At 39.6% G+C, this 25217-nt stretch overlaps 1 protein-coding gene across 5 annotated transcripts in view; it reads right to left on the bottom strand.

The window, feature by feature from the left end:
* axin1 (axin 1) overlaps positions 1–25217 on the bottom strand; it is a 399614-nt gene that overhangs the window by 48468 nt on the left and 325929 nt on the right. For all 5 annotated transcript variants that reach the window (XM_078418159.1, XM_078418161.1, XM_078418160.1 and 2 more), the window contains one exon: positions 15491–15631. In XM_078418159.1, the coding sequence (XP_078274285.1) occupies positions 15491–15631 (141 nt within the window). The remainder of the gene's footprint in view (positions 1–15490; positions 15632–25217) is intronic.

Below are 25217 nucleotides of genomic sequence, written 5' to 3'. Positions count from 1 at the left end.
GCATTGATCTGTTATCCTCAATGATCACTTACAGCAAACATTCAGCAGATGTTCTCTTAAACTACCCCCTATTAAAAGCTTTGTGCCTTACTTCAAAGAAAGCAACAATGCCTTCAAGCTAAGTGGGATGCTGAAAGGATTAAACCATCAGAAGAACAGGGCCCAACTTACTAAATTTGCCATTGCATTAAAGTGCCACTGTGCTTAGCAGATGGGGTGCAATCTGCAGCTCTCTCAATGTGGTAACTCTGATGGCACATTGCCCAAATGTGCACAATAGTATCCTGCTGCTGCTTATCTGGAGAGACTGAAAATGTACCAGTACTAGACTAATGCTATAGCCAAGCGAATTTTTTTTCTATTAAAATTTCTGCTTTTTGCTCCCCCTCATGTCCATTAAATGGAAAAACAGAATATGATCCAGAGACACATTCTGCCATCAGCCTGATCGATACTTGATGCTTGATCAATGTTTTGGTATGATCAATCAGAATAACCACTCAAACGGTGCAATGTTATACATGCTAGTGCCCAAATGCATCTTCAGAATGAAGTGGGGGGGAAAAAGAGAACTTTAAAGATATGCAACTTTCTCATTTGGAATCATCTTCCATTTTAAACTCTCAGCTGTAGGTAAAGCACAGCACCAAGTAAAGAAAAAGTTAAAGTTTCAGGTCCTGGAGCCTTCACATATTTGCTGATGATACAAAACCAGTGAGTTTCAAATGAACTTCAATGGAATATAGACAAGCTGAGTGAATAGGCAGATTGAATAAAGCAAATGTGAAGTTACTGATGGGCATGATTTAAAAATCATTATTTTTGTTAAATCGTGAGAGCTTAGATAAAGTTGATTTTGAAAGAACCTTGATGACTGTATACACTGAAATCCAACATGCAGCATGTTGCTATTTATTATGAGGAGAGTACAAGACTAAAATGTTTAACTTCAAAAACAGAGCTCTGGTAAGACATGTCTGGCAAGTACATTTCTGTACTTTCTTGTAATAGACAGGTGGGTGAAAATTCATTACACTGGTTCCAGGGATGGTGGATTCACCGTAAAATGAGAGAGAGTAAACTGGGACTTTAAGAGTTTAAAGTGATGAGATCTTGACAAAGCTTATAGAATGCTTAACCAGCATGATAGAGGAAGAATATTTTCCCTTAGAGTCCAGAACCAGGGTTCACAATCTCCAACTCCATATTTTAACAAGTTTCTTCAATGAAGGGTAATGAATCTCCTCTATCCTGGAATACATTGGAAGCCGAGTCATTGTATTCTTTCAAAAACAAAAATTTGAATAAGGGAATCAGATAATGAGGATACTGCAAGAAAAATGGCAGAGGTAGTAGATCGGCAATGATCTTAAAGATGAGCATGCTGCAAAGGCCAAATAGTCCATTCCTACTCTTTTTTTCCCCCTAAAGATGCAGTAAGAATTATTGATCAATACTTGCACTGTACCTTGTTTCTTGAAAACTCAATTCATGATTGTTATATCCATTTCATCATTCAGATATATCACATAATTAAGAAACTCTTCCATGTCTTAGAATGTCTAGATTGAGCTTGGCTCAATCAAAAAAAAAATCAGAAACAATAGACTAAAATCTCAAACACCCAAAAACAAATATGATTCTGCCAAGTTACCGCAGGATTGACCCATTTAAATTTATACTGACCGACAATATCTGTGACAGTACCAAAGACAAGAGATCTGCCTTGCAACAATACTTTGATCTCTTCCTCTGCACCCGAATCGTTGATTTCTTGACCCACAGACAACAATCAATAAGGATAGGCAACAAAACATCCTCCACAATAATTTTCAACATTGGTGCCCTGCAAGGATGCATTCTCAGTACTTTAATCTACCAATCCACTCACAACTGTGGGCCAAATTCTCCACCACCTCCATTTACAGGTTTACCGATGTGACAACCATAGTTGGCCATATCTCAAAAACAGATTAGATGAATTACAGGAAGGAGATGGAGAGCCGAGTAATATGGTGATTGACCTATTGCCCTTATTTTTGAAGATGAGATAATCAAACATACGATTGCTGATTTTGGTGATGGCCAAGGTTGGAAAACAGGATGTGAAGACAAACTTAGGCCACAAAGGGATCTAGATTAATCAAGTGCACAAAGATCTGGCAGATTATGTGGGAAATTTTAAAATTCTTCTTTTTGGGCTGAACAATAATAGGTATAAGATTGCACAGATATGAGTTGTAGAGAGATCTAGGTACCCTAGTGCATTTGAAAAGGGCTAACAAGAAATTAGGAAAGCTAACTATAATTTATACTTGGAAATTGGATATAAACTTAGCAGGTTTTGCTTCAGTTATACAGGTCATTGGTGAGAGCAATTCAGAGCATTATTTTGTCTTACGGAATGATGCAAGTCCATTGGAAGTAATTCAGAGATTCAGAGACCTGGAATGGACAGGATTCTGGTTAGAATTCCTTGTTTCTACATCTTAATACCATATTACAATGACTTTGCCTGTTATCTTGCTTTGTCCAAATGCCCCAAAGCCATTAATTATAGCTTCAAACACCTTCGTGATGACACACAAATATGGTTACACTGATACAACTGTCAAACATTTCATTACTGTCACTGAATCCCTGCGATTTCTCAGTATTTTAGCTTCAGTTCATACTTTTAATGACATGCTAGTGTATTACTACATTATATATTAATCTAGGTCATTCAGCTTTTCATTCATTTCCCATTTGGAGATAACTGGCTCTGACAATTACTTTGCACATCTACATTCATGGAGTAGGTGAAGTAGAAATACAAACATTCAAACATAAGTAATTCCTCCAAACGTTGATATCAATTGAGCACACTGGCAGAGCAAAACCAAAAAGTTTGCTTTATGAAAAAAAACAGGTTATCTTTCTTAAATCTTTTAAATATTTACATGCTGCATTAAGGATTATGCTTTCTCAATTTTTATGATCAAGGACAATCTCCAAAATACAGCAAAACTGATATTTAAATTTAGACACACTATTGGGTTGATGATCACATTAGTTTGGGGCCCATTTCTGAGGAAGGATGTGTTGGAGAGAGTCCAGCGGAGGTTTACAAGAAAGGTTTAATTCTTTCCTTTACAAGAATGATACCGGGAAAGATTGGGTTAACATACGAGGAGCGTTTGATGGCTCTGGGCCTGTACTTGCTGGAATTTAGAAGGATGTGGCAGGGGAACTCATTGAAACCTACTGAATAATAAAAGGCCTGGACAGAGTGGATGCGGATAGTTTATGAAAGAACTGCAGATGCAGGTTTAAATCGAAGGTAGACGCTTCGGGTCGAGACCCTTCTTCAGTCTGAAAGGTCTCGCCCCGAAACATCACCCATTCCTTCTCTCCAGAGATGCTGCCTGTCCCGCGGCCTGTCCCGCTGAGTTACTCCAGCATTTTGTGGATGTGGAGTGGATGTTTCCAGCAGTGGGAGAGTCTAGGACCAGAGACCACATCATCAGAAAAATAGGACTTGCCTTGAGAATGTAGAAGAGGTGGAATTTCTTTACCCAGAGGGTGGTAAATCTGTGGAACTGTTAAGTTAAACTGTCAGGAGATATGGGCCTGGCAGGACCTCCTATACTGGGCAGGATTAGAGGGAAATTCTTATCAAAGCCCTGCATAAGATGACAACCTCTGGTGAAACAGGTGGAGAATGGTGGCTGGGCAGCAATTGGAGCACCACAATGTCTGAGAAGGTGGAAGGGAGAGGCTTCCAACCGTCGAGGAGTTCATGCTATTGGGCCTAGGTCCATCTTTGTAAAGGACCTTGCGGTGGTTCTCCAAGCACAAGCCTCCCCACATTAAAAAATGTCACGCACAGCCATCCACCTGAAGGGACATAGCACCTGCTATCCTGCAATAAAGTGGCTACAAGATCGGCTTTCTCAGCCATCTTAAGACCCACAGGGGGACAATCATGCTCTGCTTCAAGTGATCGTTGATGCCGATGACTACCCGAGTGGTAGAATTACATTCTTCCTTGCAAATGGACAGTATTTTATAGTCACACCTTACAACTTGAAGATTATGGAAAAGCTTTCAATAAGCAGGAGCACCCACTTTCTCCCGTCATTGCAGTATGTGGTTCCATTAAGTTAATGAATCCCTTGGTCCATGGTGACACTCCAAATCCACCCTCCATCCCATTTAAGATGTCAATGAAGGCTAATTTGGCAATAGTAATGCCACTGAATGTTAAAGAGGTATGTTCAGACTCTTTATCAAAATGGCCATTATGTAGTAATTATAAGATTCAAAACATTACTTGATGTGCAACTGCAAAGATATGATTTTCTTCCAAGTTTTGCTGCCTCAGCTACTGCATCATATCTGGAAGAATAGTATAGAACACCATCCCTATATTTTTTCCTTTTAATGATGGGAGTTCAATGAAGCAGGGGCTGGAGAAGGCTAAGCTTAAAATATTGTCCCAAGAAACTCCTGCAGCAATAGCCTGCAGCAGTCATGATCGTCTTCACATACAATTCCATCCACTGGAGAATATTTTCTTTTGATTCTCTTTGACATTGCTGGGTAGATACCAATGTTGTACTGTAATGATACAGGTGTCATGCTTGGCAGGTGGTGTAGCTGGCCTGATAAGGCAAGTTTTCAATCACAGAAGCATACTGTCAAGTCTCAATTTTTGCTGCATCTGGTTCAGGTTTATTATTGTCATGTGCACCGAGATGGAGACCAGCTTTTGTTTGCATGCTATCCAATCAAATTGAATAATATTATACACATATAATCCAGCTAAACACAAATGCAACATGTAGAACGAACAGAAAAATACCAGTGTGCAGAATAGTGTTTCTCAGCATTTTCTGAGTAAAACGAGGTTAGGCTGGAAAGTCTGAACTGTACCCTAGCTTATGGAAGGATTGTTCAGAAATCTGGTAACAGAGAGGATGTAAACATAGCACAAAAAGTAAGGAAATTTGTGCTTGGTAGATTATTTCTTTGTTGTAACAATGCTTCTTGGCAATAAATCTTATACCGTTGGAAAGCCTGTTTATTTCCCTTTTAAATGGTGCCACATTTGTAAGGAACATGCATTTGTGGGATGAGCAGCAGAGCTGAGTATGTGGGCTGCGCCCATGAAAAATCTGCCAAATCTTCTCTGCCAATGCCAAACAGCTTATTCTGCCATTGACTCTTGTTCGGTGTTGTTTGGTGGATTGGATGATTGAAGTCTGAAGAAACAAGACATATTGGCAATTTAACAATTTATTCATTTAATAAACAGGAGCCTCAGTAGCGTGTGGAAGAACCATACACAGCCACAACAGCCTGGCACCTCCTCCTCATGTTGGTCACCAGCCTGGTCACACACTGTTGTGGGATGGCATCCCATTCTTCAACCAGCATTTGTCGCAAGTCAGCCAACGTGGTTGTGTTGGTCACTCTGGCACGAACAGCACGCCCAAGCTGATCCCACAATTGTTCAATGGGGTTGAGGTCAGGACTGCTGGCAGGTCATTCCATCCTCTCCACTCCCACATTCTGGAGGTAGTCTCTGAGAAACCCTGCTCTGTGGGGGCGAGCATTGTCATCTTGGAGGATAGAGTTCGGTCCCAGACTGTGGAGATATGGGATTGCCACTGGTTGCAGAATCTCATCTCGATATCTCTCTGCATTGAGATTGCCTCCAATGATGACAAGCCTCGTTTTTCCAGTGAGGGAGATGCCGCCCCACACCATCACACTGACTCCACCAAAAGATGTTACTCTATCGGTGCAGCAATCAGCATAGCGTTCTCCGCGTCTTCTCCACACTTTGACCCTATGATCCAACTGCCGTAGGCAGAATCTGGACTCATCGCTGAACATAACGTTCCTCCACATGTTCAGGTTCCAGTGCACGTGTTGCCGACACCAGCGCAAACGGGCCTGACGGTGAAGGGCAGTCATGGCAGGCCTCCTGGCAGCCCTATGAGACCGGAGATTGGCTGCGTGCAGTCTGTTCCGAATTGTCTGGGCAGAGAGCCGTCGGCCATATCGTCCTGCAAACCTTGACTGCAAATCTGTAGAAGACAGCCTACGGTTCCTAAGTGCTGACAGGGTGAGGAAACGGTCTTCTTCGGGTGTCGTCTTCTTGGGACGCCCACTTCGCGGCCTGTCTCTGACATCCCCCGTTATATGGAATTTGGCCTTCACTTTGGAAATGGTACTAGGGCTCACTCCAAATAATGCCGCAACTTGGTTTTGCGGAACACCAGCTTGAAGTTGCCCTATCGCACGGGCCCTATCCAGATCAGTCAAACGTGGCATGCCGATTCTTGGAGCAGACACCTACTGACCACTGTAGCAGGGCCTATGCTCACAGATGCTGCCAATCAGGTGCCAATCAGGCACCTGATTGTCAGCACCTGGGGGTACCAGAAGCTCAAAACAAGAGTCAATAGCAACAGCAGAATAAGCTGTTTGGCATTGGCAGTGAAGATTTGGCAAATTTTTCATGGGCGCAACCAATATACTCAGCTCTGCTGCTCATCCCACAAATGCATGTTCCTTACAAATGTGGCACCATTTAAAAGGGAAATAAACAGGCTTTCCAACGGTATACGATTTATTGCCAAGAAGCATTGTTACAACAAAGAAATAATCTACCAAACACAAATTTCCTTACTTTTTGTGCTATGTTTAGTTATTCTCAAGTCTGGTAGTACCCATTTTCAAACTTTTGAAAGTGTTGACAGGATCAGGTAGAAGGAATGACCTGGGTGAAAAGGGTCCTTAATTATGTTGGTCGCTTTCCCAAGGCAGTGTGAAGAGCAGATGGAGCCAATGGTGGGGAGTTTGATGTGTGTGATGGACTAGGCTATATCCACAATTCTCAATTTCTTTGATCTTGGACTGAGCTGCGCCAATCTAAGCAGTGATTCAATGTGACAGTATGTTTTCAACAGAGCACCTATAGAGGTTGGTAAGAGACATTGGAGACAAGCCAAATTTTCTCAGTCTCTTGAGGAAGTTGAGATGTGGGTGTGCTTTTTTGGCTGCAGCTTCAATGTGGTCGATCCAGGAAAGATTGTTGTGTCAAAGAATATTAAGCTCCGAGCCATTTCCACTTCAGCACCATTGATGCTGATTGGAGTTTGTACTCCACCATACTTCCTGAAGTTGTTAACTGGCTCCTAAGTGTTGACTCCTATGTCCAAGAGTTTGGATGGGATTAAGGCATTGAAGGCAGTGTGGTCAATAAATAAGAATCTGATGTAGATATTTTTGTTATGTAGGTGTTAGAGATGAGTGTAGGGCTAGGGAAACTGCATCTGCTGTGGACCTGTTGGGAAGGTATGCAAACTGCAGTAGATCAAGACAGACTGGGAGGCTGAGTTGATGTGTGCCATCACAAGTCGAAGTACTTCATGATGGTGGATGCCAGAGGCACTGAATGGAAAGTTAAGGCATGCTTCCGTCCTTTCCTTTGGCACAGGGATTACAGTGATCATCTTAAAGCAGGTAGGGACCGCAGAATGGAGTACAGAAGTTGAAGATATCGATCACTACATCTGAAAGCTGGTCCCCGAGGGACGAGGACTCCTCCTGGGTCAGTTGTTTTCCGGAGATTCACTCCTAGAAAGGCCGGTCTTGCATCTGGCACAATGTCCATTGGTACAGGTGCACCCAAGTCTAATGGAATGGGTGACATCTTTCAATCGATGTTATGTTTAAACCAAACATAGAATGTATGAGGTCATCACTGAGAGACAAGTTGTTGCCAGTGATGCTGCCCAACTTCATTTTATAGTGCGTTACAACATGCAGGACAATCAATAGATGTCCCCGTCGCTGCTTCTGGACTCAAGTTTGATCCTGAACTCTGTCTTGCCATCCCTGGTGGCTTTGAAGGTCATAAATAGATTTCTTGTATTGCTCAGGGTCATTATATCCAGTTGAGCAAATCAAATTGAGTGAACCATTTAGGTAGAGAATTCAAGAGAAGGCCAAAACAAATCAATGATGTAAAAGTGCCACATTTTAAAACCAAAATCCATTGAAAGCAAACTTGCATTATTTAGAACAGTCAAACAGCACATCTTGACTTGCATATAAAACAGTTGGATCATGGTGTAAAATAGGTTCTTTATTTTTGTTCTTGACAACCAAACACAAAATGATCAAGTCTATTCCTTCAATGAAAGTTAAAACAAAAACAGTAATTAGGTAAAATATCGTGGGAAGCAACTAAATTGGTAGTGCAACTTGATAAAGTTGAAACAAAAACAAATGAGAAATTGTACTTTGTAGAATCAAGTCCATTCAGAAATGTAAAAAGAGCCCAAAGAATCCAGATATAATTAAAACTTTCAGTTTAAGTTGCCACTTATGTTGCCTACAATGTACAAACAAATATTTAAGCTCACTTTCTACTTATTTTAGATCCATGCATTTAGGAGAAGTTTCTTTGCCTGCCTGTTTGGGATAGAAGAGACTACAACTGATCAGTTGAATTGATAAAGGTTTGCTTGATTGACATTAATCTGACAAAGTAGACCACCAAGTGGCTGACACCGAACATGGTCTTTTCTCATTTTGTTACATCTGACCACAGGATGTGGAGACACGATTGGCTGACTCTGATTTCCTCAGTCATTGAACCAGTGGTTATGTTTAAAGTGCTAACTAGCCACTGCCCTAATGCATCCCCATCCCCCACTGACACCACAAAAGGGATGTGCAACAAATCTAATCCTTTCCACAATAACACAAATTGTGACTTAAATTAATAATTGAAAGCATTTGAGGAAACATCTTCAATTACTAGACTCACGAATATACAAATTCTACAGCCAGGTGCCAAAATACCCAATAGGAAATAAATCTAAAATTGTAAATCCATTTTAAAATACACTAATTATATGTAGTTCACTTCCAAATCACCACCACCTTAAGGTCAACAGGATTAAGCAAAATACTAGCCATGCCAGTGATTCACACTGGGATCCAAGATCAATTGAAGCTGTTTGAAGGCAAGGCGACATTAAAGCATGGTAACCAAGCATATGGCATTTTTGACTACAAATACAGGCATGATTATGAAAACATGTAATCTTTACAAAACATTGGAGAAAACAGAGCTGGAGTGTTCTGGCCAATTATAGGCATCTCCCTCCATGAAATGCAAAACCTTCAACTGGATGTATGAGGGATTTATCACAATGACACCAGAAATGATGTACAGCAACAGGTAGAGAAACTAAAGCTGAAGATAGACACAAAATGCTGGAGTAACTCAGCAGGACCGGCAGCATCACTGGATAGAAGGAATGGATTATGTTTCAGGTCGAATCTGCTTCAAAGTAAAGCTGAGGTTGTTTACCTTACAACCAGGGTGGACAAGATGAGATTAGTTAGAGGTATTCATAGTCATAGAATCATAGAAATGTACCACTTCACCTATACTGGCTGTGATGCTGACCTAGGCCAAGTCTATTTGTCCACCATAGGCCTTTATCACTTTACACTTTTCCTTTTCAAGAACCTATCCAAACAGCTTGTAAACAATGCGATTATATCTGCCTCTGGCACCTACTCTGGCAACTTATTCTAAATAACCAAAGTGTGGAAAACCTTAACCCTTCGATAGCCTTCAAATGGTTTTCTTCATCTTGGGGGGAAAAAAAGACTGCAACTACCTAACTTTCCAACTTTAACAGGATTTTGCCTGATTTGTGTTTCTTTTTTTAAAATCTATCCACCCCCGTCCCCTCCCCCTCCCACACACACAAAATAATAAACTTCTCAGACTTGCATATTCCAAGAATAAACCCAGCCAATCTGATGACTATTGTCCCCATTTCTTGCACTATCCTGGTGAGTCTCTTCGGCACTATGGCCACCACATCCATCCTGTAGTGTGGCAACCAGAATTGTACGCAATAGAGTATTACAAGTACAGTTTAATCAATTGAACCTCGAGGTTCCAATTCTTATAATCCATGCCTTGACCTATGAAGGCAAATACCTTTTTTTGCTCCCCTATCCACCTTTATCACCACTTTCAGAGAACTTTGCACTTGCACCCCAAAGAAATTCAACAGCAAGATTCCTACCATTTCTTCTACCTTCTACCAGGATTTGACATCCCAAAATGAATTATCTCACACTTCTCTGGTTTCAATCTACCAACTCACCACCCAACTTTCCATGTGATCTGTGCCCTGCTGTATTCTTGAACAACCTCCACTATCTGCAACCAGTTTTTGTCTAATTTGCAAACTTGTTAATCAAACCCTCCATTCTTATTCAAGTCATTAAAATTTATTCCAAACAAAGGTTACAGCACCAACCCCTGCAGTACACTACTTGTTGCAGATTTCCTGTCAGAGAAACACCCATCCAGCACTACCCTTTACCTCCCATCATCTAGCCAATTTTGGATCCAGCTTACCAACTTTTTGAAGGGTTTCAGTGGAATAAATGATAAACTTCCCCCAGAAAGGTCATTAGTTGAAGGATGCATCTAAAAAGGTAACTGGCAAGCAGATAACTTCTGAGAACAAAAATCATTCACCAAGTTTTATTTATAGAAATTCACTGTATAGCAATATGCTGTTTCTTCACAAAGGAAACATACGTTGGTCTATGGTAGAGACGGCAGTAACTTAGTACGGACCTGAATAAAGCAGCAGAAATTAATGCTGGTCAAAAATAAGCTCCCCAGGCTCATTCCAGTCTGAAGCAGGGTCTTGACCCAAAATGTTCCTCATTCCTTCTCTCCAGAGATGCTGTCCTGCTGAGTTATTCCAGCATTTTGTGTCTACCTTCGATTTAAAACAGCATCTGCAGTTCTTTCCTACTCATTCCAGCTCTTAGTCTATAGCCTTGCAGGTCACAGCATATCGTATCCAAATGTAATTTAAAGGTGAAGAGGTGCAGCAATCAGATTTTTAGGTAGTGAATGCCAACCGACCATTCTTCAGGTCAAGCAACAGTGTGTCAACTCCCCTCTAATGTTTTTCTTCTAAATGTCTGTAAATCTTTGCTTCTGGTCAACTGGGCAATTCCTATCCACTTCATTCAATTCTCTTAATTCCCCATAGCTTTATTTTATTCCAAACCAACATCCCACGTTAGCCAATCTATCCTCATAACCAATCCCCTTTCAGACGGCAATATTTTAATAAATTACCTCCATATCATGTTTATGTGATAGCAGAATTAGGTAATTTAGCCCATCAAGTCTACTCCGTCATTTAATCATGGCTGATCCATCTGTCCCTCTCAAACCCATTCTCCTGGCTTCTCCCCATAACCCCTGACACCCGTACTAATCAACAATCTCTCTATCTCAGCGTTAAAAATATCCATTGACGACCTCCACAGCCTTCTGTGGCAAAGAATTACACAGATTCACCACCTTCTGCCTGGAAACATCCTCTCCACATCCACTCTATCCAAGCTTTTCACTATTCAGTAAGTTTCAAAGAGGTTCCCCCTCATCCTACAAAACTCCAGCAAGTAGAAGCCCAGGGCCATCAAATGCTCATCATATGTTAACCAACTCATTCCTGGGATCATCCTGCCTCACCTTTCCCACTCCCCTTATTTATTCTAACCTCTCTCCCCCCCCCCCCCAACCCCAAACGTACAGCCCTCCGCTCACTCTGCAGCAACCACAACCTCATAATCTAACTTGCCAACAAGGGAGTCGCTGTGGCAGTCTGACTCGATGACCTCTACTGGGCTGAGGCCAGACGACAACTCTCATCGACACCTCCTCCTACTTATCCTTATCCCCACAGACGAGCACCAGACCTTAATTTCTGATTTCATTACTTCCGGCTCACTGCCCTCTAAAGCCTCCGACCTTTTACACACGGCCTGATTTTATCTTCTCCCCAAAATCCACAAACAGAACTGTCCTGGCAGACCCATTGTTTCTGCTTGTTCATGTCCCACCAAATTAATTTACACACCCCCTATCCCCCTTGGTCCAATCCCTCCCTACCTATGTTCAAGGCACCTCACACGCTCTTTGTCTCTTCAATGACTTCTGTTTTCCAGTCCCCCACTCCCTCATCCTTGCCATGGCCGTCCAGTCACTCTACACCGCTTTTCCCCACCAGGAAGGTCTTAAAGCCCTCCGTTTCTTCCTCGACTGCAGAACCAGTCAATTTCCATCTACTAATACTCTCTTCCGCCTAGCAGAGCTGATCCTTACCCTCAACAACTTCTCGTTCGACTCCTCCCACTTCCTTCAAATCCAAGGTGTAGCTATGGGTACTCGCATGGGCCCCAGCTATGCCTGCCTCTTTGAAGGGTACGTTGAACAATCACTGTTCCAGGCATACACTGGCCCTATCCCCGAACTCTACCTCTGCTACATTGACGACTACATCGCTGCCACCTCCTGCACCCATGCAGAACTCACTGACTTCATCAACTTCATGTCTAATTTCCATCCTGCACTCAAATTCACTTGGACCATCTCCCTACCGTTTCTAGATCTCACTGTCTCCATCACAGGAGACAGACTATTGACCAACATCTATTACAAACCCACTGATTCCCATGAGCAATCTAGACTACACTTCTTCCCACCCTGCTTCCTGTAAAGACTCAATCCCCTACTCCCAATTCCTCCGTCTACGCCACATCTGCGCCCAGGATGAAGTGTTCCATACCAGGTCATCGGAGATGTCCTCATTCTTTAGGAAACTGGGGTTCCCCTCTTCCATTATAGATGAGGCTCTCACTAGGGTCTCCTCGATATCCCGCAGCTCCGCTCTTGCTCCCCCTCTCCCCATTTGTAACAAGGACACCTTCCACCCCATCAGCCATCACATACAACATATAATCCACCAACATATTTGCCACCTCCAGCAGGATCCCACTACTGGCCACATCTCCCCCCTTTTCTGCTTCCTGCAGAGATCGTTCCCTCCGTAACTCCCTGGTCAACTCGTCCCTTCCCACCCCCCCCCCCCCCAGGTACTTTCCCCTGCAACCTCAGGAGATGCATCACCTGTCCCCTTACCTCCCCCCTCCACCCCATCCAAGGACCCAGACAGTCTTTCCAGGTAAGGCAGAGATTCACTTGCACCTCCTCCAATCTCATCTACTGTATCCGCTGTTCCAGGTGTCAACTCCTGTACATCGGCGAGAGAGCACAGGCTCGGCGATCGTTTCACTAAACACCTCCGCTCAGTCCGCCTTAACCTACCAGATCTTCCGTTTGCTCAGCACTTTAACTCCCCCTCCCATTGCCAACCTGACCTTTCTGTCCTGGGCCTCCTCCATTGTCAGTGTGATGCTCAGCCTAAATTGGAGGAACAGCACCTCATATTTCGTTTGGATTGCTTACACCCCAGCGGTATGAACATTGACTTCTAACTTCAAATAGCCCTTGCTTTCTGTCTCTTTCCATCCATTCCCCAGTTCTCCCACCAGTCTTACTGTCTCCGACTACATTCTATCTGTCCCGCCCACTCCTCGGGTATCTTGTCCTGATACCTTCACGAATCCATGGTATATTTAACTATTCAGTTTGCAGAATCCTGTAAATTGTGTATTCCGATTAATTTGCCATCCCTGAATTTGCTATCTTTGTAACTTACAAGAATATACGGAAAAGAATAAATAGCTTTCAAGAGAAATATTCAAAAGGATAGAGATGCTGTGCGAAGGATGAATGCTACAGCACACGAGATCAATGAAAGTTAAAATCATATATATGTACATATATATATTTAAGTACTTGCCCAAGCATGTAGTTTACCTGAAAGCATATTCGTGTTATATCCATCTTGTTAAATCAGTATGAATATGTACAGATGAAAAAATGGGGACCAATGGTCAGAAGATTAAGTCACATGGGGTCCACAGTGAGTTGGTAATTTGGCATATATATATATATCAAATTGTCTGGGAAATCAAATTGTCCTGGTGGCAAATGTTGAGCTGACAAGTAAATGACAACTGTGCTGCATGTATAAAAAAAATTAAGCTCCTCACTAAGGATGAACGACTACTGCACATAGATATATATGGAGGAACAGAGCAGAACAGTGCTGCAAGGGAACAGGCCCTACAGGCCATCAAGTTTATTTTTAGTTTAGAGATAAAATTCTGATGAACATCTTCTGCACCTTCTCTAAACCCTCCACATTCTTCATATAGTGTAGCAACCAGTAAAGCACATGATGCTCCAAATGTGCACTAACCAAAGTTTTACATAGCTGCAATGTGACTTGCCAACTTTATATTCAATACCTCAACCAATGAAGGCTTATACTGCATGACATTATTACCACCTGATCCACTAACGTTGCCACTTGAGGCAACATGGATCTACACCCCAAGATCCCATTGTACATCAGTGTTAAAACTTCTATTCTTTATTGGTCAAATCTCTTGCATTTGCTTTCCAAAACACATCACCTCGCATTAAACTCCATGTGTCATTTTGCCACCTAAATTTCTAGCTGATATATCCTGATGTACCAGTTTTTGTCTCATCTGCATAGTTACTAACCAACCAAATAATTTATATGAATAGCAAAATACATTACATATTACAAACAAGAGGCCTTTATAGTGAGTCTTGTGAACACCACTGATCAGAGAACTCCAGTCCGAAAAACATGCCTCCGACCGTTGTCTATGACCATGCCAAATTACCAACTCACTGTGGACCCCATGTGACTTAATCTTCACATTGAGGAAAAAATTGGTCCCCATTTTTTCATCTGTACATATTTATACTGAATTAACAAGATGGATATAACCCGAATATGCTTTCAGGTAAACTGCATGCTTGGGCAAGTACTTAAATATAGTCCAAGAATACAAAACAAGAGCATTGAAGTTCCATACAAATGAAATTTATTATTTTTGAAATTTCATACAAATTTTAAAACAGAGTTATTACCACCTACAACCAGAGTACACCAAGCCACTGTTATTAGAAGTTGATCATGAAGCAGGGCACTGATGATATCAAAAAGGAAAAAAACACTTCTACACCCAATACATATCTACAATGGAAAAGGTTTGAACAAAGTTCTATGCACATTTCAATAGATGGAATAGAAATCAGGCAAAAAAATTCTAAGATTATACTCCCAAAAATCCTAAAAAATGCCAAATTGTACTTTTCATCATATGGAATTTACTTGATTATCTTCAGCTTCCAGCATCTGAATTAAACCTGCAATACCCGTCTAACAAGCTTAATACTGCAAAACAGCAGTTTCAACTTCACAGCACCAAAATGTGTTAATACTAATTATTACTCAGCAAAACAATTTAAGATCCATAGAAAACATTCATTATGAATTGACTATAAAGGTTGGAAATTAAGTCACATTCAAAAGAATCCTAGTAAAAAGCTATATTTTTGTTAAATTCAATATTGCGCAAATAAATATCCTTCAATAATTGCACCGAAAAACATTTAAATAGGATTTTGCCATGTGAATATACTTACACACTACTGTCTGTCAGTGACATGGTATCTGCATCACTTGACATACTCTGTTGCTCACTGTCATTAGCACTTGTTGCTGGTGCCAAGGCATACCCTGTGTTCACGTAGTAAGGATTGACTGGTTCCCGCCATGAACCATGTCTGGATAAAAAAGAAACATAAATTAAGCAAAATCATGTTAAAGTTGGAAATAATCACCTAATCTTGGGAACGCAAATAACAGTCATCCATGAGAGAGTGTCTTGAATATAGTTAATGTCACAAATGCGATTTAAACTTATTTTCCCAGTAAAGAGTATTTATACCTTCCAAGAAAAATCAGCCAGTAAGGCAAGTTATTGAACAATCGTTACAAGCATTAACTTCACATTTTACAGATTAAGTTCTAGTGGCTTACAAATCCACCTCTCAAGGGTCAGATGCTCAAATAGGCCACAACTTTATCAGGAATGAAATACGGAATTTATATCTGATTTGGCAACATTTAGCTTTCAACTGTGCTTCATAAACATTTGCAATTTTTCTGCTGGAAGTTGAAACCTCAAAACATGTATATCCTCTAAATTCTGCTGACTTGGATTCAGTGCATTTGCACTTGATCACCAAACCAGAAATGAATGCTTCAGAATCAGTGCCATCAGAACCAGAGTTTTCAAAACAAATAATATAACAAGTTTACTTTGGGAATAATACACTTCTAAAGAACAGCAATGAAAATTACCCCTATGCAAATAAAGTTTATTTAGACCACATTAGTCTGACCACAATAGCTTAGACCACATTAGACATGCACAGGAGAGGAATTTTTTTGTGCCTGGATGTAACATTGAAAAATAAAAAACATCAAAAATTAAAAGCGAATGTAACATATTTCTGATTGCCATACAAAAATGTTTAATACTTGGAAATTTCATCTGAAAGAGATGACTAAAACAATAGCCATCTTGAGTAATTGCTTGGCCAGCCTTGCACACCTAGCAGCTTGTACAACATTAAAACCCAAAGGTTTTGATTGCTGTATTATCAAGTCATTGGGAGGAAATTTGTTTGAAGGAATATACAAGTACATCTTGCTGTCAATGGATCTGTCATATAAAATTAGATAGTTTTGTTAAGACATTATATAATGCGCAATGACAATACTTCCTAATTTTATTGCCAAAAAAATTAATTATGATGCTGTCACCATGATCCATTGTCCATGATCCATGATCAAAGTACAGGAGTTTACAAGAGTTCTTGAGTCGTGAGCTTCGACTAATAATTTGGAATTGCCTGAAGTCTTCAAACCAAAGATGCTAAAAACATGTCAAATGTACACGGGCATGCGCTATTTTTTATGATGGGTTTCAACTTCCCACTTTCTTTCTCTCAGTCTAACATTCTAATAATTTATCTTGATGGCAATTAAAGTGAACTTTCAAATTTCAACTTTAAAATGGTTTGTAAACTTCAGAGAGAAGGTGAAATTGAGACATTTAATCATCTGCATGCCATTCAAATTTCCCCTTTAAATAAAGAAATTTGCAAGCAACCAGGCCCCAATTATCACTTTATTACCCGTTACATTCAGATTTAGAACATACAAACCAGTAGATGAAAGACATTAAACAAATCGCAAGCAAAGGCAAAAGTGATACAAATGCTACAAATTTGAAAGGCTATTAACTAATTTTGATTTTGTACATTCAACACAACCATTAGAAAATTCTGCTAATGGATTAATGACAGATTTTAATTTGCTAAATGTGCAATTCTACAGAAGGTTGTCAACATACCCAAAATAATTGATACAATAAAAGCAACAATAAGTGGCATTTAAATGAGTCAGGCCATTCTTTTTCTCACACCAGATTCCAATGCTTACAAGGCTTTGAGCACTAATATTGAACATGCTGTCAATTTTGATTAGTTCGTGTGTCCGAGGTTATGGGGTGGTTAGGAAGGAGAGATAGATCAGCAGCCCTCCCAACATTTGATTTTACAAATTCATAATTTATGTCCATAATTCAGAATTTTCCATCAAAATTCAAAAGATGGTGCGTAATGCAACTTTTCAGCAAAACAAAAGGTATGCGCCAAATGCGCATATGCGTTGCGCTACATTCATGTGTGAAAAACGACTATTATTTCCAACAGTCTATAGTTCTTGGAATACATGTACAATATCGGGCCCATCATATTCTGTTATTTATAGAAAGATTATTGAACAGAGATACTTTTCGCAACTCAAAGAAAAAAAATGTTTTTTTTTCTTCTATTGTGCTTTTTCCTTACACATCCCAATTCTCTTGGCATTGAATAAAAAAACAATGGTCATTAAATGTATGACTAAGTTATGAAGAAAGAGTTTATATTTGCGACTCGACTAAGCATATGGAAGTACTTGAAGTAAATTTGCACATTCATTGATAATCAGCCCAATAAGGTGGTAATTGGCTTTTCTGCTGTGTTTTATATTTTAATCCCATCTAAATTAATAAATATAGTCAAATAACCTTACACTTAAATTTAATATTTACTCATTACCGTTCCACCACTGATTTTCTGGCACTTTTGGTTCCAGAGCTTTGCTGGTTTATCCAGCCGGCTAAGGAAGTCGGCTATGGGGATAGATGTGCTGGCTCCAGTTGGGCTAGAGTTCCAGAGCCCCGGCCGCAGGTTGCAAATTCAACCCACCAATCGGCCATGGAAGTCCCGATGAGGTCGAGATTGGCTACCTTGCCCAGCCTGGGTGCCACATTTTCGGGGAGACTTCCAGGGCAGGGGGATTTCTCGCGGAACCCCTAGCGACCTCTAGCAGCTGAATTGCAATTACCGACTATTCTGTGGAAAAATGTGAGGCGAAATCGGAATGGCGGAGATGAAATAAGAAAGCGGAAACTTTCCGCCAAATTCGGAAGGGTTGGATCAGCCATGATTGAATGGCGAAGTAATGTTGGTGGGCCGAATGGCCTAATTCTATTCCATCACTTATGAATTGCATTATTTAGAATAATTCGAAATAAAATTATGAATCTGCATTTTTTACACAGATCATTAGCTGCATGCATATTTAACACAAATAAAATTCAGGTTTTGCCTAGGTACAAATGATTTTAACAATGATACATTAAGTTGTAAGTTAGTAATCCTTTAAAGGTAGAGATCAAATACTAAATTAAACGGGTCATAGCAAATTTGAATTATGCAAAGGTCATGAAATTTAGGATTTTGCACGTCAATTTCTGGAATCTGCATGTAACTATGCATTTATGACTGCTCAGTCCTCAAATGCAGACACATTTTTGTTCGATGGTATAGCACACTGGAAACAAATGTAAGATGCTACAGAATTGTAGGATGAGGTACAACTCTTCCAATTCTGTTATGTTCCTGATAATACCAAATTGCTGTGAGAAAGGTACCATGGAGTAAACCAAGCATTACTTGGGTAGACTGAATCCTAAGTGACATATTGAACTGTTTTTAAAAAACATGAGTAACAGTGCAGATATCCATCTTTTTAAACAGCATCTAGATGTACATGTTAAAACCGATAAGAGCTGTGAATGATTATATCACAATAAAAGCTTCTATATTCAAAAATAGCTCAAGGCTCCTACTGTGATTTGGTCCCATTTCCATACTCCTTTGAAGCTTAGTTCTCTTTTTGTCCTTTACTGGGATCCTAATACTACTCTCTCTCCTCCCTCACAGCAGTGTCCTGTGCTCCACCCCCAGCACTTCTAAGCCACAATATTGCTTTAAAGAGTTCATCTTCCAAGAATTTAATCCCTGCTTCAAAAGAAATTTGCCCTGTGTACATGAACAGCAGGAGAGATCTGGCTGGGTCCACTATAGAAGTTTGAGAAAACAGACCAAATATCTCGGCTCTTAAAAAGTGCCAGACCTGGCAATTTATAAAGGTTACTCCTGATGTGGCCAGAGAGCAACAATTTCCACTACTTCAGTCCCAAGAGCTGTACATAACTTTAAGGCGTGAAGAAAGAAACAGACAGGAGATTTGCAGACTGCAAAGCAACTTGCAGTCCGCATTCTGCCTGTGGGATATATCTTGAACATTACTGCTATATAGGCTTCAAAGTAAATCTTCAATTGATGCAAAACCAAAGGTAGCAAAAGGCCATAAAATTAGAACACTATTAAACCAAAACCTTAGTTATCAACAAATGCAGATTATTTGGTGCTTTGTAAAATCTCCAAATTAAAATTTTCCACTCAAAAAAATGTACAGTAAAATTCACCATGAAACTGTCCATGTTACTTCAGCCAGTGGTAAAATTGAGACCGTGGGAAAGTCTATCATTTTTATTCTATTATAATCTTCAACATTTTTTTCAGAAATCTAAATACTCCAGCTTGATAACCTGTGATTGCTTTAACTGATTATACAATTTGTAATATATAGCACAATTAACAAGTGCACTTAATCTATAGAAACATTTCTTCAAACATTTGAAGAAATGCAAATTCTTCTGCATTTTGAAGAAATTTAAGAAAAAGATTGGTGAACAAAACAGATCCATTGAAATCACATTGCTACAAGTTACTGATCCCATTTAGTGGATGCATAAAATTCTATTACTTCATTATATAGCTTCTCAGCCCTTTACAACCGCTTTTTATACAATGCCTACACTGTCCTTTCACAATACCCACATGTACATTGTGCTCATTTCTCAGCTTTAAGCAAATGAATCTACCCTACAGTAAATTTACTACGCACTTTTAAACATCACTATTTTATTTTAAATATTCAGCAATATTATACCTCAGCTTAATGCAAAACTATAGCAAAATGCTATTTTAAGGGCCCCAGTATGTATTTCCATTACAAATGTTTAAAGATTTGCCTTCATATGATGTCTTTCAGTGTCAGGTCACCCCCCCAAATAGTTTACAAATCAATACTTTCTTCCAAAGTGCAGTCATTGCTCAAATATAGAAATTGAAGTATTTAATTTGTGCAGATCAAGCTCTCCTGTAAAAGCAATAGGATAATGATCTCATGTACATATATTGACCAGGAAACTACCATGAATTTTAATAGATATTTGGACAGATGGGTGGTGTTCAGGCTGTGGGCCAAATGCAGGAAAATGGGACCAGCCCGATAAGCCAACTTGGTCAGCAGAGACAAGATGGGCCGAAGCGCCCGGTTCCGTGCAGTATATAACTATGACCACTATGGAAATTTTCTATCAACTTTTTTGTTAAAAGCTGCCATTTACTCAATAATTAGCAACTATACCTTCAAAATTACTTGAGGATTTTTTCAAAGCGGAGGAAAAAAGTGCCATTTAAAAAAAAATAATAACCATACTATTTGAGAATCATCAATTCACTTGTGTAGGGCCACATATGAATTGAATAAAATTGTAATTATCTAGCTCCTACCATGACCTCCTGACATAATTGGATGTGAAGCACTTTAAGTAGTTGAATGCAAAATACTGTACTAAGTACAAACATTAACACATAACTAAGGATAATGCTAGCACTTGAGTACTTAATAGCATCCACAAAAATGTTTCATCATTCTCATGCAGAATTACATTTCATTAACCAAATATTAGAATACTCAGAATTTTTGGACAGATATTGTATCACCTTTATTTACAGCTATATGAATCTTGAAGTCTACAAATCTCAATCATGCCTCAGTATTTCTTTTAGTTTTAAAATAGGCCATTAAGTTGGTACAGGTATTCTAATCAATTGACCAACAATTTGCTTGAATTACTTGCCATTTCCTCAAACTCCATACACAGCTGACACTCCATACTCCCTTCCCACTCTCCCATAAATACAGAAACCAGGTATTGGTTTATCGTTACTTGTACCAAGATAGTGAAAAACTTTGTGTACTGTCCTGGCAAATCATACTATACTCAAGTACATCAAGTGGTGCAGAGAGAAAAATAGTTTGCAGAATATAGTCTTACAACTACAGAGAAAGTGCAGATTACAAAAAGAGTGCAGGGGACACAACGAGGTAGATTGTCAGATCAGGAAACTCATCCCTAGCAGACAAGATCTGACAAGAGCTGATAATGGTGGGGAGGAAGCTGGCCTTGAACATGGTCATATGTGCTTTCATGCTTTATATCTTCTGCCCGATAAGAGAGGGAAGAGGCAATGACTGGGGTATGAGTGGTCCTTCATCATACTGGCTGCTTTTGCGGCATTGTGAAGTATAGATCGAGTCAATGGGGGTAGAGGCTGGCTTGCATCATGGACTGAGCTGCATTCACAACTCTTGCAATTTCTTGCAATATTGGGGAGTGCAGCTGTCTCACCAAGTTTGATGCACTCGTATAGGACACTTTCCATATTTATATACATAGCTTTTCTATAAAGAATGGATTCCTTTTCCACCATTTACATGGGCAGAAATGTGATATATGAAGCCATTAAGAAATGCCTAAATGACACTCCAAAACGGTTAATCACTATTGGGGCCACATTCCCCTGGGTTCTCCACCTATTCAAGATTATTGGGCTGTTCAGTAACACTTTTGCTTTTGAATTCTTAAGTATACTTGAAAATTGCAGAAATTCTAGCAGTAGTCACTCAAAACACCTTTGCGAAAGTGAAAAACTTGTACTGTGTTTTCATGTTTCTTATTTTCGGTTCAGTTTTTGAAAAATGTCACAGAACTTTACATTTTGTACCTTTTTAAACACAGCTCTTAAAGACACGTTTTAATAATTATTTTAAAAGTCCAGATGCTATAAAATTAAGAACGTCTCCATAAGATTTCTCTGCATTATGGCTCTGTTAAAAGGATACAATACGTTATAAGCAATGTCACAGAAAAAATCATTTGCATAGATAGGAAAGGTTTGGAGGGATATGGGCCAGACAAAGGCAAGTAATCATAATCATACTTTATTAACCAAGTATATTTTGCAACATACGAGGAGTTTGATTTGCCATACAGTCATACCAATAAAGAGCAACAAGAAACCCAAATAATTTTTTAACATGAACATCCACCACAGCAACTCCCCCACATTCCTCACTGTGAAGGAAGGCTAAAAAAGGACTTGCTCAGTTAGGCAACTTGGTCAGCAAGGCAATTTGGGATGAAGGGACTGCTTCCAGGCTGTATGGCTCTATGACTGTAAACAACAGGTTTTTGGTGGATAGGCAGTTCATTATTTCTATTTCACCCAACAGGCTTTCCCAGAAACAACGCAGTGTCACAATTTGATGAGGACTAATGCCCATAAAGATGGATTAATATTTAAGACAATTACTGCTGATATTGATTAGTAGAAAACTGAACCCTTCCTGGCAAAGTATCCCGTGTATTCGAAAACGAACAGTTACAAGATGCTGATGGTATGCACATTCATTTGTGTTACGCAGAAGATTGTAGCTCTAATGCTAGAGATAAAATCAACGGCAACTTTGATTACCAGGCTGCAGATCTATTGTCTCAAACACCTGTTCAGGAATATGGTTTTGATGAATCAATTGAAAAACAGAGATCATCCTAATATTTGTTATCCTGTATCATGTAATTTTTATCTGACCATCTCCCCATACACAAGTATAAGGATACAATTGAAATGTGGAATACTGACCCAAAACTATTTCCTGCAATTCAGATTCCCGATGAATTGGTTCCTGCCGAAATGGATCTTTGGCTATTTGTGTCAGAAAGACTTGTGTAAGCACTTGGATTAACTGGCCAAGAACCTTCTCCCAAAAACAGACGAGTTAAATATTCAGAGAGGCAAAGCGGTAATTCGCCAAACATTTAAAGACGTCCAATTCATTTCAGTTTGACAATGCAATGTATTTATATTGAAGAAATTCACTGCACTTTTCTGGAGGCAGTCAGACATGGATTTTATTTTACAAAAAGTCCCATTTTATTTTACAAAAAGGTAGTCAATGCAGTTGAACTACAAGTTGTTTAAAATTGTACTGACAAGATTCCCATAAAACTGATCTGACTGGTTTTAGCGCCTAGAGACCCAGCAAGAATATATGCTAGACAGCTAACTAAAAAACCTGGGGTAGACACAAAATGCTGGAGTAACTCAGCAGGTCAGGCAGCATCTCGGGAGAGAAGGAATGGGTGACGTTTCTGGTCGAGACCCTTCTTCAGACTGATGTCAGGGGAGGGGGCGGGACAAAGATAGGGTCTCGACCCGAAACGTCCCTATCTTTGTCCCGCCCCCTCCCCGACAGCAGTCTGAAGAATGGTCTCGACCCGAAACGTCACCCACTCCTTCTTTCCCAAGATGCTGCATGACCCTCTGAGTTACTCCAGCATTTTGTGCCCACCTTCCATTTTAACCAGCATCTGCAGTTTTTTTCTTAACTAAAAAACCTAGTTCTTAACACCTGAAATGTTTCAATGGTTTATGTAGCAGCTGATGATTAATATTTCATGTGATACTTCAAATTTCAAAGTTTGAGGTTAAGCACAACATATGTTCATTAATACAAGTTAATTCTTGTTCATTTAAAAATATGCTATTTGTATATATCATGCAGAATTTCTAACTTTTCATTTGATGTACTAATTGCAGAGAGCAACTATTCTAAGTAGTAAATGGACCTTGTGCACTCAAGCTCAGAAATAGTAAAAAGGTAACTGGAAGAGGTTCAAAACAAAGTTTGAGTTCATGTTCAGAATGTTTAAACAGCAACACCATTTTGGTGGAGGTTAATAAGAACTCGGAAGTTGTCCAGAGTGTTGGCCACGGTTGCATTTTACTCCTAAGGAGGTTTTGGCAAAGCAGCCCTCACCAGGTGGTGGTTTGTTTTCAACATTAATCCTGGGGTTTAATATTTGCTTTGGCAGCATCCATAACACTTCTAATTTTTTGATAATTTACCAAGCTGTGGAAACAATTTTAACTTAAAAGTTAGGAATAGGTGGAGGTATTGATTGAAAACTCCAAGAGTAGATCGCTATGTTGACTGATAGTTGTAAAGCACTTAGAGAATGGGATTCAAAATGAATTATTCCAGGATTCCAAGTTATTAATCATTACTCCTTTGTCATGCCTGCTCTCCATTCCTCAAAGATTTGCTGTCTTAATACTTTGTGGGAGCATATTTCAATTTCTGCCTTGAATGTTTGGCACATTTTTCTATGGGCCATTCATATCAGCGCTTTGCTTATAAATCTTAATTTGCAAATGCAAAAAAGATTTTGTCCCAATAAGAGGTAGAAACTAATGTGATTTGATTTTTTCACTTGCTTGGAGCTCTGCTATCAGATGAATGAAATGCCTGTTTATCATTAAAGTGGCAGATTCTTATGCTGAAGGCTCTCCTCATAACAGAAAGGCATTTCTTGCTGTTATTCACTAACCGTTCGAAATCAAACAAATCCCATGAATACCAGAAATGCATGATTTCAAACTCCAAACCTAAAATGGTTCAATCTGAAAAATTCTGTTAAGTTTTAAATTTAAGCACTTAGATATTTCAAATGAACTTTCACTGTTTGACTGAAGGTAAAATTAAGAGTGTGAATACAAATGAAATTGCAGTTCACCTGTTAAGTTCAATACATAACTATCAATATAAAGCTCCAAAAAACACATTTTTATTTTAACTTCTTTGAATGTAAAATTAAAATGGTAAGCTTTCAAATATAAAGTATGCATTGGCTTGATAGATCACAATGAAATGTCAAGAAATCCAAAATACAACTCTGACATGAGGCGATGCACTTTCTACAGCCAAATTGGG

Source organism: Rhinoraja longicauda, chromosome 21, assembly GCF_053455715.1.
Source record: "Rhinoraja longicauda isolate Sanriku21f chromosome 21, sRhiLon1.1, whole genome shotgun sequence".
Lineage (NCBI taxonomy): Eukaryota > Metazoa > Chordata > Chondrichthyes > Rajiformes > Arhynchobatidae > Rhinoraja > Rhinoraja longicauda.
This window is presented reverse-complemented; position numbering and strand designations above follow the sequence as displayed.